At 36.5% G+C, this 20,861-nt stretch overlaps 3 protein-coding genes across 17 annotated transcripts in view; 1 reads left to right on the top strand and 2 right to left on the bottom strand.

The window, feature by feature from the left end:
• LOC132912253 (histone-lysine N-methyltransferase 2C-like) overlaps positions 1-2,184 on the bottom strand; it is a 28,456-nt gene extending 26,272 nt beyond the window's left edge. For 11 of the 13 annotated variants that reach the window (XM_060969522.1, XM_060969524.1, XM_060969529.1 and 8 more), the window contains exons 1-3: positions 2,047-2,184; positions 400-578; positions 85-292 (exon numbers count right to left, since the gene is read on the bottom strand). In XM_060969522.1, the coding sequence (XP_060825505.1) occupies positions 85-292; positions 400-553 (362 nt within the window). In that variant the 5' untranslated portion in view covers positions 554-578; positions 2,047-2,184. Of the gene's footprint in view, positions 1-84; positions 293-399; positions 579-1,693 lie in introns of all 13 variants that reach the window. The other 2 variants (XM_060969523.1, XM_060969528.1) reach the window with 2 other exon arrangements.
• A 366-nt stretch (positions 2,185-2,550) lies between these two features.
• On the bottom strand, positions 2,551-5,581 carry LOC132912091 (sperm-associated antigen 1). The gene is given in 10 exon segments (XM_060969199.1): positions 2,551-2,809; positions 2,893-3,063; positions 3,125-3,189; positions 3,278-3,940; positions 4,006-4,109; positions 4,185-4,312; positions 4,381-4,545; positions 4,643-4,838; positions 4,923-5,193; positions 5,346-5,581. Coding segments are annotated over 10 exon segments (1,998 nt in total). The 5' UTR covers positions 5,501-5,581; the 3' UTR covers positions 2,551-2,729.
• Positions 5,582-6,438: 857 nt separating this feature from the next.
• LOC132912090 (ras-related and estrogen-regulated growth inhibitor-like) overlaps positions 6,439-20,861 on the top strand; it is an 86,900-nt gene continuing 72,477 nt past the window's right edge. Inside the window, exons 1-2 of one of the 3 annotated variants that reach the window (XM_060969198.1) lie at positions 6,439-6,791; positions 7,997-9,165. In XM_060969198.1, coding sequence (XP_060825181.1) covers positions 9,105-9,165 — 61 coding nt within the window. In that variant the 5' untranslated portion in view covers positions 6,439-6,791; positions 7,997-9,104. Of the gene's footprint in view, positions 9,166-20,861 lie in introns of all 3 variants that reach the window. The other 2 variants (XM_060969196.1, XM_060969197.1) reach the window with 2 other exon arrangements.

The raw sequence follows: 20,861 nt of genomic DNA, 5'->3' as shown, positions 1-20,861 counted from the left end.
AAAACATAAATATTCATATATTATGTACAAAACAACTAATAGAGAAAGTTATATTTATGCATTTCAGTCTAATAAAATACTAACCCTTTTCCTCTAGTAGTTCCTCTTCCAAAAGGTCTACGAGTACTTCCACCACGTGTAATTCCAGGTGGTCGTTCTTTTCTAGGTCTACCTGGACCCCGCCTAATATTTAAAGGTTTACCTCCAGGGAGTGGAAATTTCTGGTACCGTAAAGGATCATGAAAAGCTTCATCTGGGGTTACTGCAAGAGAAACAAACGTTTGTGCTTCCTCTGAAATGACATATAATTTTTATAATGATATTATGTATTGAAATGTTATGGTGTGTAAACCATTAATATTATAAATTTATCAAAATATAGTAAAAACATATACTCACTATTACCAGGAGTTGTTGGTATAGGGCCAAGTAATTGATCTGAATTTGCTGGTGATACAGGAATCCCTGTTGTTTCTTCATCTTCATCTTCACCATCAGAGGCTTCATCTAGTTCCATTTCTTCCTCACCCTCAAGACGCTCCTCATCATCCATGGCACCTCTACGTTGCTATGTAGTCCTAAGTAAGTAAAACATATATCAAAAGACGATTATTTATGTTTTAAATGTATATCTATGTCATAATCACATTGAAGAATTATATTATAATTTTTGAAACTATTTTCCTATGAAAGTTAGTACAATATCTCCTCAAATTATTCATATGTTAGTCTATTGAATATTAAAACAAATATGGTAACAATCTTTGATTACATATGTTAATTACATAAATTAAATTCTTTTATTGTATTCAAAAGTACTATAACTCATAAATTATCTTCAAGAAACATTTTGTATGTATATATGTATGTATGTATGTATGTATGTATGTATATATACACATCTTTATATAGTAGTGATAATAGATGGATAAGTTCATAATGATATATTATGAATATAGTAATTATAATGACATTTAGGAGAATTCATTAGGAAAAAAACTGAAGTAAATGTCATATTACATATAATAGATAGATTAACTTCGACCTTGACTATATCCCCAACTTCAAATTTCATATTTCTATACTTATTGAAATAAAACATCATATATCATTGCAGATATGCACTTTGAAATATTAAAAATCATTAATTAAATGTAAGATACATAGTCCCATGATCAAAAATTTATATTTTCCTTGACATTAAATATATCTTACTGAATATGACACAAACAAACCTCTAAAATAATAAAAACTAACAGGAAACAGAAATTTACCCATAACCTTTTGATTAATATTCGATCATATTTTAAACCATTTTTATAAATATTTTTACTATAGATACCAAACATTTTGTGAAAGAATATATTTTACACGAAGATGTCCTGAGCACAATCACATAACATTCATAAAATTCGAATGATTATTTAATCTGCCATCCATTTTTCACTCATCAAGACTCCGAAAAATAATTTATAAGTGAAAACTTTCAAGTCTGTTGGAGTGTTACCGATAATTCATGTACGAGTGTGGTGCAAAACACATCAATCATTTTTCTTACGTGTCAATTGTTATCCCTATAGCCGTATCATAGATTACTATGGTAATATTCTTTTTCATAGAAAAATATCGGTCTCGCTTAAAACTGTATTTCACTGTTAATAAAAACATTGACTCGTCTTTGGTTCGAACTCACATAGTTTTTAATCTCTTTACGGTATAGACCTCAGTCAGCTACAGCAGGATGGCGTGCCGCTCGACAATCGGCGGTCATTACACAGTGGGGAAAACCGAGGCACTATAATCACCGAAAAACGCCACTTTTCATCACCAAAAATCACAAACTGTTCTTGTCACTAACAACGGTACCATCACATACGAAACATTGTTTTGCTGTTGGTTTCCCGCGTGCACACTTAACTTAGACTAAATAAGGCAGGGTAGAATTTTGTTGGCACGGCCTTTACGGCGACAGTACGCCATTGCTATGTCAGAGTTTGCAGGCTATAAACATACCCGGGCCGCCCGTAACCACGCCGGATCACGTACCTTCCAGTTACTGTTGTCTCCTTAGCAGTTTCATGGTGGCTTTGCACGCGGAATTATCGGGATCCTCGTCGAAATTCGCACGGCTCATCCAAGTAAACATCTTGTAGTAACAGAAAAAAATGTCATAAGCTGCTTAAACGGAAGAGTACGCAACTGACGAAGCGCTAAAGTCACGGAGTCCGGATGTCGGAATAAAACCAGAGTGCGCACTCGCTTAGGTGCTCACATGTGCCGCCACCATTGTCTGATACCCGAAAACGTGTCGGAACCATTGATACAGAGGATGTAAGAAGGGATACACCAATAGAATTTTACTAACATAATAAGCGTATTAGTAATATTTGATTTTATTTTGATTTTGTATTTACAGAAAACGAAGTAGATCTCTGCGTATCAGGAATATCTCGCAACTTGTAGAAATAATTAGTAACTTGTTTTAGTAAAAATATTTTTTATTTTGATACACACAAAATAGGATACAAATTTATTAATAATTTTGACAGTTTAGATAATGTTATATTTAATTGCGAAATATAATTAATTATGTCTAATTATTGATAAAATTAAAAGTATCATAGTATATTTTCTTATGTATTATTACTAGAACGTATAAGTTGGTAGTTATTGTAGAAATATCACTGTAAAATTCAAAATATCTTATACTGCATATACACGTAATATTCTTAGATGCAATAAATATCTCTCAGTGACGAAACTCCTGATGTTCCGTGTCCTTGTAGGAAATTGAATATGTATTTCATAACTGTAAAACAAAAGTAAATGTCATAATAATGATATAAATATTATGTCTTCGTATACAATATTAAATTTTCATTGCGAATATACCTCGTCTATCTTCCCTGGTCGCGAACATATTTACAATTTTGAAACGGTTGATTTGGCAAAATGATTTCAAAAAATTATTTAGCAGCTCCACGTTATTGGAAGTACAATAGTAACGTTCCAAACAACGTACGATAATACTGAACATGTTTCCATCCAATTCATTGCCTAAAACTAAAATATTTTTTATAGCAAAAAATTGTACAAACTTGGTATATTTTATTAGGATACGAACCTGGATTTAATTTATTGACGTCTAATGATCTAAGTAATTCAGCGTATATTTCTAAGTCAGTGTCACTTTCCAATGACCGCCATAAGCTTATAAATTCGTATCCATTTACAACATTTTCAGAATCCTGAAAATAAATTTACGTTAACTATAAGCTTTTTTTTTCGTTATTAATTTTATACCTTCGGAATATATTTTTCCGGTTTACTAGTTTTATTTTTATATTTATCCGCCACTTTTACCTTTTCAGGTGATGTCGCGTTGCATTTGTTGTTCAAATTACTACTTCGTTCGCTATTTTTATTCAAATATTTAGCATTCGACACTTCTACTTGTCTATCAGCGTTCGTTTGACTGTTGTTTGTGACTTTTGTATTCTTATTTGCAAACGTTTTGCTCGATTTAATTCTAACATTCGCGTTATTGTCACTAGGCTCATTAGGTAATTCCTCAATAATAACTGAATTAGTTTGTGCAGGAGGTCTTGTGACAGAAAAAATTGATTTTTGTTTTGTGCCTAAAACAGGATTACTCTTCTCTTTAGGCACAGTGTTCAAATTAATCACTTTTTGAGCACTATCAGATTTCTTTGAAGTTTTAATTGTTCCTATGTCATTGTACTCTATGCAATATTCGTCTTTAATATGTGGTAATGGTGTTAAACAATGCGACGGACCCGGCCCCCTGTCGCAAAGACATATGTCATCCCGTAAACCGAATATCGAGCTAAACTGCGAAAATAAATTTCTACTTTCTTCGACTTCATTTGATTGCGAGCTTTTATTTGTGTCTTCTGTTTGTTCTTCATTGATAGTCATTCTAAAAAATATCAGAATTAAATAGATTTTTGGGCTCTCATAATTAAATATGTTTCTTTATCTTACCTTACTGTTTTAGATTGACATGGTTTCCTCAATTTTTTTACGCCGGCAATCGCTGTTTTATCGTTTGGTGCTAATTTCAAAACAGCTTCGTAATCTGCCAATGCCTAATAATTATACATATTTTTATTTAATACAAGCTTTTATAATCAAGGAAAAAATTAGTGGATATATTTAAATACCTGAGGTAAATTTCCAAGATGTTCTAAACTTACAGCTCGACGAAGAAGAGCTTTAATATTCGTATGTTCTGTGCTAAGTACTATGTTACAGTCATCAAAAGCATCTTTGTACCGTTGAAGTTTAATATCTGAAAAAAATATAATCGTATTGACTGAAATTTTTTCTTAACGAAATGAATGAAATAAATTTTCTTACAGGTCATTGCGCGATTGTTGTAGTACGTCGTTATGTTCGAATTAATTTTTATGCTAATATTGTAATGCTCCAACGCTTCCTCGTAATCTCCAGTTCTGTAAGCCTCGTTACCCTTTTCCTTTTCCTGTTCTGCCATCACGTCCAATTCGGTTTCTGTAAATGTAGCTAATAATATCACATTTTATCATTTTATTCTTTCAATACAATATTTTAAATAATTAGAGGATTATTTTATATAAGATAAGTAGTTTCGTGAACATACTTTTATTAATAGCAGTACGGCTTTTCGTTTTCTTTTTTTGTTTCTTCTGTAATCTTTTCGCTTCAACCTTTTCTTGCTCATCTTGTATATCTATTTTTTTCAATTCGGTATCAACATCAAAATTATTCCAAGCAGCGTAATCACACGAAGTATTTCGTTTGCTTACAGCACCTCTACAGTTTCTTACGGAATTTTTCTAATTGAATTAAAAAAACAGGATGGAAATATTTTTAAATGAAATTACGCGTTGATCTTAGTACAAATAATTAAATATACATACCTTTACAGATTGCTCTTTAGATTGTCGGATATCCGGCGTGAAGAGATCTGATATTGTAGTTTTCCCTTCTTCTAATTCCCTTTCACGGATCCGCATTTCAGACATCCAATCATTCATATTTTTATCAATTTCCTTACATTCGTTCGATTCTAACATACTGCGTTTAAGAATAGGTTCAGACTTTCTTAATATTATACTAGTTGGTTTAATAATGTTCAAGCGTTTCTCCGCATGCTTCAGTAAATCTGGATAGTATCCTTCTTCACCGGAACTATCAATAAAACATAAAAAAACTTCTTTGTTACCAATATTTATACATAAAAACGTATTTGAAATTAAAAACATTGAAAATTAAGTATACAGATAAAAGTTTATTAAGGAAACGATTTTTGAAAATGCCGCCGATTTATAATTTCTACTTACCGCAGTATAGTTACTATGCGCTCCAACTTTTTTGGGCTCCCACATTTGGAAATATATTCATACGAAAGATGCTCGACCGGTATATCATATCTTTCGAGCAAAGGTCTTTGTGTAGATTTCGCATTGCGAGTAACGTCCGCATAACTCTGAACCATGATACCAGAATACTGTTCATTGGAAAAAATATATTTCTGTTAGAACCTAATTAGTTGCGTTACCATGGATACACACATACTAAATTCTTAGTTTCATATAGATGTATAGTTTATCTACTAGGTATGTTCATATATTAAGCTCAATCGATAAGACAGGAAATCTTTATGATGCGTTTCCAACGAAAGATCACCGATGAATTAGATGAATGCATGTACAGCAACGTATGCATGCATTCATTCAATCATTCGGTACCTATTTATCATTAGGTACCATTTGGTACCCGATGCTCCATTAGTTTAAAAATCTAATACAAGTAGTTTAATAGACAGATAGTAAACTATTCAGTATCATCTAGTCTTAGAACTTTTATCCACGTGAAATACATTTTTGTTCAATTCAAAACGATTTAAGTACACGAAACTTTTATAATGGATTATATAGGTTACAGAGAAACATTCTCAATTACTAGCAATTTGAAGGTACATCTTGAAAGTTAGTTACTGCAAAAAATACTTGCACATAACCTTATTTTTCAATGAAGCATTTTTTTTTTCACGCTCTACGTTTTATTTCTATAATATCAAACTTTTGGAGTGGAACTACTAAATAATACGAAATTTAATATATTTGGACCAAATTAGTATGTAAATACTATAATAAATGCAATTGTGTACGTGCAGGTATATTTTGTACATATTCACTGTACATATTCTGATAATATACTTTACCCTAAAATAGTAGCGATAATAACGCGAATTCTATTTCAGACTATTTTCGATAAGAAGTCGCTTTCATCCAAATTGATAACGTGAGCGTGATAATTGGGAGCAAAAAATTTGCTGTAGTTATACGAGCGAGCGCCTGCGTAGTTACCTGCACTGGCGGACACGCGCTTGCATACTAGCGCTCGCGCATCGGTCTCCGGCAGTCCGCTCCGCTTACCTGTTAACACGGCAGTCATCTTGTAGCGTGGAGCGGTACGCCATGCCGCGGCCGCGGCGTGCAGTGGGCACACTGGAGAGTGCATATTAGACAGTGCGAAGCGCTCAGATTCGAGCATTCGCCGGCGAGCGCTCGGTGAGTTTGGTGCAGAGGTGTTTATGCGTATCGCGTGGTCGCTCGCTCTCGTTCGCGTATACATATTCTCATCAGTGAATTTCGCCTCGTTTCGTCGCGTATCATTACGGTAAACAGTATCAAACGTACACGAGCAACGGTAGACCACATAACGGCCAATCAAATCGTGAAATTATTCATCAAGTGAATTTATTGTCACAAGTGGAATACCAGGTATTTATTCATGCGAATATTCCTACGTTTCGTATCTTCTTACGTAGAATCGTATCGAATGGTATTATCGAAAGCAGGCAAACACGAGTAACATCTGTTCGCTGTTTAATATTTACATATCGTGCTCGGCCTTCTGGAGGTCGCGTCGATAGGGAATTTAATGGGAGTCCATTACGCTTGATTTATGGTCTGAAAATGTAATTCAAGATAGCGCTTTCGTTTGAATACAAACCTCTTCTCGCTTGGATTACGCCTGCAGCGTGTAAGACTGTGCGCATCTGTCATCGGACGGGCACCATATAGTAGCTATCAGCGATAAAATATTTAACCTGCAAATGAGCTCGGTCGGTGTACGGGTTATCTGTAAAGGATACGCCGAGAAGTGAAACCACGCACGATTTCCCGGTCGTCAATAAATAAATATCAAAGTACAGTACATTCACGCGTAATATTCCCGAATATTTGAATTTCATTTCGCGACAAGATTATATGCCGTAAAGAACAATATGTTATTTCATTTTCGCGATCGTATGATGTACGACGGATGCTAGAGTGTGTTATCTAATCTACGTGACTTAAACCGGCAAAGAAACGAAACATAAATTGATACACGACACCATTTACGGGACCGACACGAAATCTCGTAACTCTCGTGAAAATATAATTCGACGATCGTGCGATATGTCTCTCGTGGTCTGAAAATACGCGAGTATTCGCGCCGGATTCTCATGCGCGCCAGGTTTCGTAAAATTCTAACACGACTTTTACCAGTGTTCGCGTGCGAAACGGTGATTTGTCAGCGGTTTCGTTCGATATAGAAAAAGTAAAAAGCGGAAGACTGAAAAAGAAAGAGAAAGAAAGACGCGTACCGGAAAAATTCGATGAAAGAAAAAAAAAAGAAAAAGAAATTCGAGCGGCGCGACGCAGGAATTGCAGGAGAGCACGTGGGCGGTGCTTGAAGTCTAGTTCTGCGCGCCTCTCGCTTCCAGTATTCGTCTGCCCGTCCGAGGGAGCGCGAGTGTTACTCCGTTGTAGCAGTGGCGCGCGCGCGCGCGCCTTCTAGCCTTTTTTCGTAATCCGGACGAGAGGCCGACGTTGGCGGCGCCAAGCGAGAAGAGAAGATGAGGAGGGAGGCCGTCGACCCGTTATAAATGGAACTAGCAAGACAGCATTTCTTGAATCGTTTCTTCTGTTATTATTCGCAGCGTGTCGGCGCACTAGCCCGCATGTTTGTCCGCGGCGTGACCAGAACCTGCACATCCGCCGATATTATTATCGCCGTGGTCCAAAGGATGCAGTCGAATCGTGGCGACCGTGGAAAGTGAAGTTTTCGAAAGGAAAAAAGAGAAATCGAAGGAGCGAGAAATCGACGGACAGAAAGTGGCATTTTTTGATGACCAAGCGACCAGTGTGAAACTCTCGACGGGCACGAATTATAGTGGCGCCTTTTTAGTGAGCGCGAAAGAGAAGAAATTTCAAAATTCGAGATATGCCCGTGGCGACATACGGTGTACAATTTTGGAAGTTCACAAACGGTGATAAGTGGACAAAGTTCGAAGATCGTGTTTTACCTGTTGTTCGGTCGATAATATACGGCGAGTCTCGGTTTCGCAGTTGCACGCTCGTTTAAATTGCCTGTCACAATTCGAGACGCTCGGTGCCGACTTGTTCGCGAGAAGATTGCGACGGTCGAGCCAGTGAATCACATCTGAGAGCGACATTTCGAAAGATCGATGTGTCGTCGGGTCTAAAAAGGTGGCTCTTACTCAACGCCGTTTATCGCGCCATTGGGGAGCGCGTGCTTGGAATGAATGCCGCGTTTTCAACCGCTATGTGAAGTTGTCCCTACAGTTTGAACGTGATTAGTGGATGCGCTACAAGAGACCGAGTGTCACCGGTTGCTTTGCAATGTGAGTAAATAGAAACTTCGTGTAGAGACAGAAGAACCGAGGAACAAATCAAACAACCACTCTTTAGAGGTTTTGTTGTCGTTTGAATATCGTTGACCCGATGTGAATGTATTCGAAGGAAATATTCGCGTCATTTCTATAAAGGTTAGTTACGATATTTTTGTCTGTGAACGTTTACATTTTTCGACAAAATATATTTCTCGAGAATCGTTTAGTGCCGGGGTTCGTATATGTAAACGTTTATTCGCGATTCTTCTCTCGTGTATGTGTGTGATGTGAATGGACTTTAATACGGTCGAAACGAAAGAAACTGTAGGTCGAGTGAAAAGTAACACGAACAGTGTTAATCGGACAGCATATGATGTGCAAGCGCGGCTCGAACGACACCTAACATCCACGTCTGATGACAAACGTGAACAGGATCAGGGTGGTCGTCCTCGGCGGCCCCAGAGTCGGGAAATCAGGTAACCTAAAAACTTTTTACCTCAATTCTTTAGTTCGTCGCGCGCAACACGAACTTTAGCGGCGCTGTCAATCATAACGTAGGAAGTAACTGTATGAAGCGAGCTGATTAACATCAGGATTCAATTAGCAAAATACGATTAGTTTCTTTTAACCCTTTGTATTCGAGAACTTTTTCGGTCGGGCGTAGCAGCTACACCGGATGATTTAGCGTTTACGTGACGCGTGTCCTACGGCTAGCGTATATGTACGTATATGTAGCGTATATGTATATTAATTTGTATATAAAAATGATTTTATATACAAATTAACTTACAAAAACATATTCTAATAATTTATCTATATTTACATCTTTGAAAATATGATATTGTAATATTAATTTCTGTATTTCTTTTTTGTATGCTAATTTATAAAACGTTTAATTATCGTTAATACGTTTATCGTGTAATTTAACGAGGACGATGAACTTGATATCGAGCGTTAAAATAAATCCTGCGATTATATAATCGATTGTAGAATTTTATGGAATTATCTGAATTGTAATGAATTTTGGGAAAATCGTGAGAATCAATTCTTTTCTACTTAGTTCAATGTAAAGGATAGATAGATAGATATAAAAATATCGTGTAATTTAACGAGGACGATGAACTTGATATCGAGCGTTAAAATAAATCCTGCGATTATATAATCGATCGTAGAATTTTATGGAATTATCTGAATTGTAATGAATTTTGGGAAAATCGTGAGAATCAATTCTTTTCTACTTAGTTCAATGTAAAGCATAGATAGATAGATATAAAAATATCGTGTAATTTAACGAGGACGATGAACTTGATATCGAGCGTTAAAATAAATCCTGCGATTATATAATCGATCGTAGAATTTTATGGAATTATCTGAATTGTAATGAATTTTGGGAAAATCGTGAGAATCAATTCTTTTCTACTTAGTTCAATGTAAAGGATAGATAGATAGATATAAAAATATACATTCACCAAGATGCATTCTTGAATATAATTGATCACATTTTTCTACAGTTCAAAATCAAGTTCATCGTCATTTGAGTTAATTTCACTTCCAAAAACTATTTTTTTAGGATTTCTAAATTATAATACTTTTGCTATGATCGTCGAATCTAAACTAACGTTGGAAACGTCATCAAAACTATATTTTCGGAGGCATATGAAACTAAGTATTTTATCACTATTTTAAAGTCTATCATTTTACACTTCCTAACAAAGAACATAAACAGCTAAAGAATCAATTTACGAACCAATATTGCACTTTCATCAATTAGAAATGTCGAAATGTCGCTACTGGAGTTGCAGCACGGAACGCCGTTGTGATTAAGTTGCTTCTCGTGTGCAAGCAATTAAATATATATGATTTCAAATAGAAATATAGAATAAAAGAAAATATAAATATATAGAAATCACTCTCTAGTTAGCGATCTTTATAGAGTTATTTATCACGATTTAAACAGCAAACGGTGGTTATATAACGTGAACTTAATACAGTAATGTGATATAATAACAAAATTTAGACAACTAAATTGATAATTCGCAACTTAATTCACAACTTAATTCACAACTTAATTCACAACTCGACAAGAACTCACAACTTACACAACTTAAAAATTATAACTTAGTACTCACAGTTCACACTTCAGTAACAAATAATCCACAACTGTTCAGGAACTTCCTTGCTTCTGCAGCTCGTCGTACCTCACTGGCAACTAAATAACAACTACTCTTCGTACCACGATTTTCCTGCTTACATCCTAAAACTGAGTATGACCCATCGTCAGGTACATTCTTTTCAAATACCCAATGTTGTAAAGGACCTCAGGTATGACCATACGGACCTCCTTTGTTTCCTTGGCTCGTTAGCACTTTTATTGCTTCTTACCTGTAGCTCATTAAAATTTTCTCTAATAGTATAAATGTATTTACATATGTACAGTTAACGTATCTTATTTAGGTATATATTGGAACAATGCTTTAATAAGATTTCATCAGGTCAAAGTTCTTTTTCATCCAAGTACGGATAATCCCTGCTTTTCTTCTAAATATTATTTCTTCCTCTTTTGTTTCGTAAATCTTTTTATTACACAATTGTTCTCATAGTTTAGATGTCATTTAGGTGTCATAAACTTGTTTTATTTATATAGTCGGCTTAATGTAAAAGTAGGAAATCGTAAAATTAGGAAACATTAGCTTTGTCTAAATTATAAAAATAGCATTCGATCAAATGTGTATCATTAACGACTAAATTATCATTGTACTATTAGAATAGCCTCGAGTATCTCTACGATCTGTTATTTTATTATTATCCATAGTATCAATCGAATTCTTGATTAAATCATTCAATCTTGCCGAACTTGAAGGCAAGGAAAGACATGTATCATTGTGCTATGATTATGGGAAAGTGCTTACGTGACAGACTATACGGATATAAGCGTATCGAAGAGGTATTAATTATAGTGGGCAGTACTAATATTGTGTCGTGTAAAGCGTGTAATTTCTGCACGTCTATCTAATACCGCGGCGACGGATTGAATGAAAGTGCCGTTAAGATGAATACGTATAGTCTTCGGTATAATACGATGCATTAGTTAGCTGGACAGTCGTACGATGCGTACAAAGCGATCAAACGAAGGCAATAAGGGTAGTTCACCGACCCCTGGAATTAATCCTATTAATAAGCGACAGAATCGATATCGTGATCGAGATGCGTATAATTTGAATAAAGTTGAATTAAACAATGAACGATAGGGTAATATAAACGAGGAGACACGAACCTTCAACTATAGTCACTCAGACGAATCTGAATTTTTATTTCATTCGTTTAAAATTAAAACAGACCGATCAAGTTGCGATTAAGTTTAATAGTAACTAGGATTTTCTGTTCTTTGTATAAAAAAATTCTGTCGACTGTATCTTTAACTATATTTTTTAACATTTCTTCGGTAATTTGATTGTTGGGTTGAATAATCACTTCCTTTAATTCTAAAGTGTTTAAGAACCGGCAATTATATATGTATATGTATTGATCCGTTAGATCAATTTTCATAATTGGTGGTTTAACAAATAGTACATCAGTACACGTTCATGGCAATGATAAAAGTATAGTCGTCTGACAAACAGGAACAGATAATTCACAATGAAGAACAAAGTAGCATTTCTTAGTCGCACGACTGGTATCGGCTGGTTTTTCGTTAATGAGGTCGCGATTAATTATATATCATCAAGTCTTGATTACATGCTATGCAACACTTTTAGTCGTTTAAAAGAAAGCTTGTTAAACGATTGAAAAAAGAGGCGTATACGAGTTTATCGTGTAATTTAACGAGGACGATGAACTTGATATCGAGCGTTAAAATAAATTCTGCGATTATATAATCGATCGTGGAATTTTATGGAATTATCTGAATTGTAATGAATTTTGGGAAAATCGTAAGAATTAATTTTTTTCTACTTAGTTCAATGTAAAGGATAGATAGACCAACTTACCAAATTTTGCCGGAAACCTTGAATAATAGGCTTATTTTCTAGGGTTTCTTAGGATTCTAAAATCCCTTTTCATTATCCTCTGTTTATGATGTTTATGGCATTATGTTATGTCTATTAGACTCTTTTGTTTTCCTAAACCTTTTGTTATACCTTCATACTTTATATTCTATTCTCGTCTCAAAATTACACTCGATACGGTATATACCTTGTTCGTTCCCCTCCCCTTCCCACTCATCCCCCCCCCCCCAAAATCACACAACGCATAAAAGTAATACACCGAGGAGTCCTGTTTTGCGGCCAAGTTTCAGGACAAAATACAACACACACAAGAATACACAAAAATCACGCACCAATGCGACTTAAACCCAAAAAAAACAAAAAAATAAACGCAAAAACCGAAAACTCACGACACATATTAGACCATGGCTACGTCGTACCGACGCGTATCGGTACTTTTGCCTAATCCACCCTACAACCGAAATTCATTGTTTATTGTGAATAACATACACATGTAATACTCATCTTCTTGGACAATAAACGTTATAAAAAAAAAAAAAAAAAAAAAAAAAATACCTTGTTCGTTTCTCTTCGACGTACTCTCGTGGCCAAACGAACGTTTGATCAGAAAGCGGATATTCCCGGGTCCGGGAGAGAATCCGTAAAAGTCGTGAGAAGGAGAGGCTGTGTCCTGCTGGGTATAATAAGGACCTCCGTGGACGTTATCGGATATCAAGTGAGGAGAGTGGTCAGCGGGTCGTTGCGAGCCACGAAAAATCCTGCGCGGCAGCAGGTTGAGAGATCTGGACATCCGATACATCCGTTATGTTACCGAGCCACGCTCTATACCCGCCTTGTTCGACCCTGGATGCCAACTTTACGCACTGAACGTGCTTTTTCCTCCCTTATCGGCTTCCGGCGAGCCTACGTTTCCATACCATCCACGCAAGGTACAACGAATCGCGTCATGGATCGAATCGGTTGTGTTCCTTCGTCAGGTGGCGACCAATTCTTCCGTTCCACCTTGTTAGGCCACTGGATAATGTTTTTATTTCGCTAGCGTTCGAAGATTGTTTCACGCACAAGGACTGGGAGCGAAGTTAATTGGATTTCATATAATTGAGTAACAGCCAGTTAGGTTTGCTTGGTTTTGAGATTCCACACGATGAATCTTTCCGTAACAGTGAATTTATTGAGCGAGTTATGTTTTAACTTTGCTGTGACCCTCGAGTTTTGATATTTCAATGTTGCTTTCGTCTTGGCAAATAAAGAAGATGTCCAGTGTTTTAGAAAGATGTTTAATAAAGAATAGAAATGAAAAGTCACGCGTAACGATAATAATTTTGTCATAGTTTGCTCAAGGTTAGAAAGATATACGTAATTGGGTAGAGAATTTTTTTTTTTTTATTTTATTTTGATTATTTTACAATTTGTCCTTATGGACATTTGGTAAAGTGTTATATCTTGTTGGTGAAGAAAAAATAAAATAAACATAAATATAGCATGTGGGTGGCTACCCCCAGCGGGGTGCCAGCTTCGTTTTTTCTAAGTTATATCTTTTATGTTTGGGTCGAGAATGAGCGAAAGAGCGCAGCGGAGTTAATCAGAAATTCCTGTAATCATGAAATTGAAAGTTACAGAGGACAGATCAATTTCAGATTGATCGATTTTCGTTCCTCCAAATATAAATATGACGTAGTCTAAATTATTATGTCCAAGAGATTGAGAATATGAGTCACAAGTTAAATTATCTTCCTTGCACGCTAATGTTCGATTCTTTTTATTTGAAAGTATGAAATGATGGTCTTCCTTTCGAACTGATTAATATACTGCTGATATATATGCATCTGTGGGAAATTTTGAGGCGCAAAAGCAGAAAATACGTAAAATGTACAAAGTAGAATCTCCGTGCTAATACTTTATATTTATTCGTATTTATTCTAGATAACGTAAACTTAGTTATTTCATTTCTATTAAGCCAGGTGGAACCTGAGATGGATACAATGACGCTTTCACTTTATGGAAATAACGCTTGATTGATCATGAATGGAAGGTGTAGTATCGATTGAGAAAATATATATATCTGATCGATATCTAATCAAATAATTTTTGTTCAACGTGTACAGTACGTGTTAGATTATACAGTTCTTTAAATCACGAAATCCTTACAAATTCAAATAAACCAAAATATTTAAGACTCGCCAGACAAACTAAAAATAGATTCGCATTTAGCAAAAGATTGACGACATATTTTAAATCCTATTTCCGTAAGACAATCGCTTTTGCGTATTTATAGGATCAATAAATTGCGGCAGTGACCAGGCAACAAGGGTGGCTAAGAGTTTTGCGGTAAATCGGCAATGATACGATTTTATAGAATACATTAATAGAAAAGCTGGTGGAAGCCACGAAGAACGTCGATGATTGCGGTTGGGGGCCATTTATCTGCGTTAACGCCTATTGAAGTGGCAATTGGAAGCCGGTGCACATTTCCATGTCGCGTGAAGTATACATAAATTCATTTCGGCTGAATGGCTCACTTTATTACCAGCTCGTTAAAAAGTATGGGCCAGACGGGAGTTGAAAAAACGTCACGCGTCGCCTTTCTTGTCCTTTACGTTACGTCGTAATCGTTATTTTATTCCGCTTATCCGACTCTGTCGTATTTTATCTTGTTTAACAGCAGATACTGCCTTTCGATATTCTTCAGTTTTATATAGGGACATTTAATAACCCCTAGTTTTACAATATGGAATTTAATATTCTCCATTTCCCATGACGGGGCTGCTAATATTTTGTAACTCTACAAATCGGATAGTTTAGTGCTCGTACAGCGAACGATTTAATGTTTTTTCAATTTTACATCGTGACGTTCGATGTTTTTCGTCCTCATATTAGGATATTTAATATTTCGTAATGTTACATTACAGTACATTACAGTTATGTTTGTTAGTTCTCTGATAGAACACTCGATATTTTTTAATTTTACATCAGAGCGTTTGATGTTCTTCATTTATGCATTAGGGTATTTTAGTATCTTCCGATTCTACGTTATAGCGTTGTATACATTTTCTACATGCGTGATACATATAGCGTTTAATAGTTTCTCGTTTTATATGGATATGGTTAATGTTCTTCGCTTCTGTGAACGCATGAAGCTTCTAACTATATCACTATAATCGTTCTATATCTTCCTAGATACAAAATAATAATAAATTTCGCCTTTGGATTTTTATTTTTTTTTCATTTAAAAGGATTTAATATATATATAATAAGAACGATCGTATAATGTAGTATAGATATTGATAAATAATATGAGACCTTTTTAGATTTTTTAAAAGTAGAGTAATAGAAGAGGATAAACTTAGATCTACGAATGATCTACTTTGTCCACGAAGAATTGGATCGTTTGACAGTCTCTTCTGCGTTCGTGCATTTGAAATCTTCTACTTGTATATATATTGGAGCGTTCAATTATACCAAGGAATATAAATAGTTTATGTACTCCAATTTTATACTAGAACATCCGATACCTATAAATAATACATAATCTTATGCTTTAGACTATTTGAAATCTTCCACTTCCTCGTTAGAGTGTTCTTCACTTTTACGTAAGAATATTAATAACCTCCGGAGGTTATTAACAAAATTTGTACATTCGATAAATTTTCTCTTCTACGTGCGTTCCAACAAATCCGAAATTTTCCATTTCTATAAAGTATTTAACGTTTCTTGCTTGTACGTGGAGGCATTCATCTCTTCCAAGTTTATATTAGAACGTTCGATACTCTACTCTCCTAGCATCTGAAATTTTCCATGCCTAGATTAAACTGTTCCATAATTTCTACTCCTTCGTGGAAAAACCAATATTGCTCAAACTAAATCACCTTAATACTCTCGTCTTGTATACTTGACGTTAAAAGTTCTGCATTTTTTCACTTGCCCAAATTTAATTTAAACTTACCAAACCTATCAACGTTAAAGGCGTATAGAACTTAAAACTATGCAGAAGTCTCGGACCATCCGTTAGACGTAAATCTTCTACGAACGGATGTAACGACATTTGTTTCAAAAGTATTTAACATATATAATATTGTGAGTAAAAAAAGCCGAGGATGCGCTCGAAATTAGCTATTAATACTAACGAACAACGCACTTACGTTCCATCTCGATTTAGCTGGCGGAAAGACAAAAGATCTCTGTCCCCTGCCATTGAATCGATTCCAACAATTAAAAATCTTTCCGACCCCGTCTCGCCAATGAATTCTTCGTTCGTGCAGCCGCATTATCGAAGGAAGAATGGTCGTAAATATTCAGCCAGTTGTTTCAATATTTTACAAACGGATGCACGAGGGTTCAGCAACCGTGGATTTTTGTTTGCCACGGCAAGAAACAAATTTTACCACACGCACACACGCGTGTCTATTTCGAGAAACGTGGTCAAACGAGCGAACGCGCGCGCGCATAAATGAGCATATAAAGAGTGAATCAGCGATTCGCGACGATTTATTATCGTAGATGAATTCACGGCCTGAAGCCTCGTTCGTGCATCTTGATTCATATGACTGGGTCGAACCCTGAAGTAACAAATATGAATAACCAAACAGGATGATAGAGCGAGCGAATAAAACGCGCGCGCCAGCCATATTGTGTATGCAGGTCTTTGTACGATGATGAGGAGGAAAAAGAAATCGACGCTCCACGTGAGCCGCGTTAATGAGAGTTCCATGTGGAATATAATTGTTTGCTCGTTCTTTCGGACGTTTATTTGATCATTATATGTTCTTTAGAACTTTTTACTGGTATAAACGAATCATAATAGCATTTCTTATAGTAATTTTTAGAGATATGTAGGTTTCTTTACTTGTTTCATTTCTTTGAATCATCGGAGGATAGATTTTTATTACTATGAAAGGAGAAAGAAGAAGAGGAAGAGAGAGAAAGAGATGTAGGTCAATATCTAATATTTGTGCCATTCGCAGGTCAAAGTGGTTAACTCCACTTTTTGAGATCTTTGAAATTTTAGTGCCAAAGTACTTGATCAATGCTCATCCGATACAATTTCATCAATTTTCTTTATTTCTTGTTTCGCGGAGCTAACCGACTTGGCCAATAAACCTTCCGCTTAATAAAATCGATATTCTTTTCCACATTCAGCAATCTTTTGTTATTTAAGCTTTGAGTCGTTTGCAAAAAATCTCGAAATCTCCGTGTCGCAATTTCTGCGCCAACAGAAGCGAGCTGAAAGCGTTGTTATTCGCTGTCGAAATTTTCTCAAGGTCTATTATGCTTCAGAAATTCAATAATAATGCGAATAAAATCTCGGTAATAATTTCAACGTATATTCACATATTATTGACATTCCTGCACGTTGGAGTTTTTCAGAAATGGACAAACATTTGCATTCTGTGCATAATTAAAATCTCTCGGCTCAGCCAGCAGCCTTGATCGTCTATATTTCAAGGGTTCAATTAAATCACCCTCTATATCATTAAACATCCAATATAACTTACAAATGTAATTTTCACGCAATGTCCGACCAATTAACGCGCTGCGATAACGAACTGATTGATTGCACAATGCTCGGGGCGCAAGAACGAAAGAAAGAGGGCAGAGAAACGATTAAGTCACTCCGGAGGGAACATCACGCGGATAAAGCACGGTTTACAGACGCAGAAGCGAAGTGGCGATGGCATCCGCCTGTCGGTGCAGTGTACACCGATCTATAGATAGATTCACGGTAGATAAAAGCCGGCGCACGTAAGAAAATAGTAATTACGAGCACGATTGCCACGTATAAAGGGGGCAAGGTAAAAAAGAGCGATTCACGGCACGGTAAGAGCAGCGGAGCGCATCCTCTGCTCCCGTCTCAGGCGTACTGGCCACGTTTTGCTCCGTACCCTCGTCATTGCTCCAATAAACGCGCGTGTAAGGCTGCAGATATTTATTCGCGAGAAAATTGTCCGTTTGGTCGAGGGAAGAGGATAGATGGTGAGATTTTTTATCTTTGCTATGTAAAACTTATCACGGTTGAAGATAAAGTTAATTAATTACAAAATAGAATTAACGAAGAAAGTAAAGGGACGATGTTTTTGAAGGTTGGAACATGTGATTTGAATTCGAACTGTCAAGACCATGGCTTAGACCAACATGATTTTCAGTCTGACAATCGTGAAATACATGGAAGTGATACAAAAGTTGTATACACCACTGTGGCCGAAGGAGTAAAACCAAACTACTGACTCGTTCGTGCCGTAAAACACGCCTCTACGAGCGAAGTGGCACACGGTGCGCGGCTCTAGCCGGGGAACCCTGGTGGCTGGAGCTGACATTTGCGAGCCGTTCGCAATTTGTACCTTTGTGTCGAACGAAAATACGTGTTAAACTCTCTAGCCGTCGACGAAAGTTCAGAGCCGAGGGAAACCCGAGACACAAGTGGTATCAAGATACGAAGAAGTTCACCGCCGTGAACGGGAAATTTATGGCGCCTGTACATCCCAGTATCCGTGTACAGTGTACACGCGCGAGAGTGCAAAACGCGCGTGGCTGGCCTCTCCTCCCCTCGTGTCGCATTGTTGCGGGACTGTGTCGCCGAGGGGACAGAGGTGAATATGGTTGGCATCGTTCGCGTGCACACCGGCTGAATTGAACGCGTCAACGGGGCCTTTATCGAAGTTAAATCGCAGACGCGCTCGTAAATAAGGCGTTATGCGCTGCACGGTGCACGATAATGCATATCGTTAAACAAATTCACTGAAACGCCAGACAACTGAAGATCGCAACAAAGAAGCATATCCATCTTTCTTGATTCTCTGAACTTTATGTCGCTCGATAACTCAAGAGTATTTTCACGTGAAATACATTCGTAATTATACGCTTTTTGAAAGAAGATCAAATTGCGTAAATATCTGCAGTATAGTCAAGTATTAGTATTTTTTAAATGTTTGAACAGCTGACGAAAGTATATATTTAATTCCAAAATCGGACGGAAAAAGAATTTCGATGTATAATTAGCCGATAAGATGATAGAGAACCTTGAAATTGCTCTCTTATGAAAGACGAGAAATGTGGTTTGTTATGTTCTTCACGTGTGGCCTTGAATCGTAGTACTCGAGAATTTGGACACTGCGTACGTTTTGGATTTTCGGATTGGTCACGTAATCCTACGTTGTGCGTGTAGTATCTAAATCGAATACCTATGCGAATTAAAAGTCGCGCAATTTTGGAGAACTTTTGCGAAATTTCTACCAGACACGTAGGTAAGAAAATGATGTATCACCGATACGTGTAATTTCGTGTTTCGGTTCTATGACATAAATGCTGGCCATATACTGCATACCTATGATTTTCGCAACGAAAGGGTTAATTGCAGATTAACGAGAAGCGATAACTCCTAAACGAGAAGAAGGTCACTTGTACGTATATGTACTTCGCGGTTAAGAGAGAATTTACAGAGTGGTGAAACCAAAGGGAGGAAGTTGGTTTCGTTTCCCTGTGTTTTACACTGGTCTCCAGTGAAACTGGAAAAACTCGCGTTAAACACGTAATAACGATAATTAATGGTCGCGGGATGTACAGGAAACGTCATTAAATTCTATGCTCGTACAATCGTCCACCAAGTTATAAACGTAGAAATATATGTATCTGTACGAATGTATGCGTGTAAGTTGGAGGATACGTACTTCGTTTCATAAATTTCTTCGTTACTTCGCAAAACGTACGAGGGAACTTTAACATGTCGTCGACGTGCCTATCCTCTCGGTTCGACCCTCGAAGACTTATTGAGTACATAGATCGGTGCAGGCTCCGTGCTCTCGTCGAGTTCTCGTATATACACCGTTTATAAATCTGTCGCTGTGGTTGCTCGCGGACTCGAGGAAGAGAGTCCCTGGAGCACCGCGAACATCGTGTTCCGTTGATTCGCGAAGTCGAACCAACTGGTTCGCTTCGCCTTGCTGTACTCCCTTTGCCAACTGGTTTCGCAAAGTTGATAAGACCTGTAAAGCTTGGGAACGAGTGGAGAACCTTCGGGTAAGAACAAAGAGATTTTATTTTCACTCTGCTGTTCACGGAACTACGTTTCTTATTGAAAATTATGTTTCAATAGACTATATTGAAATATAAATAATTTTTAAATACAATGGAACTGCATTTATCCGAACTGACGTCATCACAATGCCAGATTTATC

Source organism: Bombus pascuorum, chromosome 11, assembly GCF_905332965.1.
Source record: "Bombus pascuorum chromosome 11, iyBomPasc1.1, whole genome shotgun sequence".
NCBI lineage: Eukaryota > Metazoa > Arthropoda > Insecta > Hymenoptera > Apidae > Bombus > Bombus pascuorum.
Note: the sequence above shows the minus strand (reverse complement) of the source record. Positions and strands in the feature narration are given on the sequence as shown.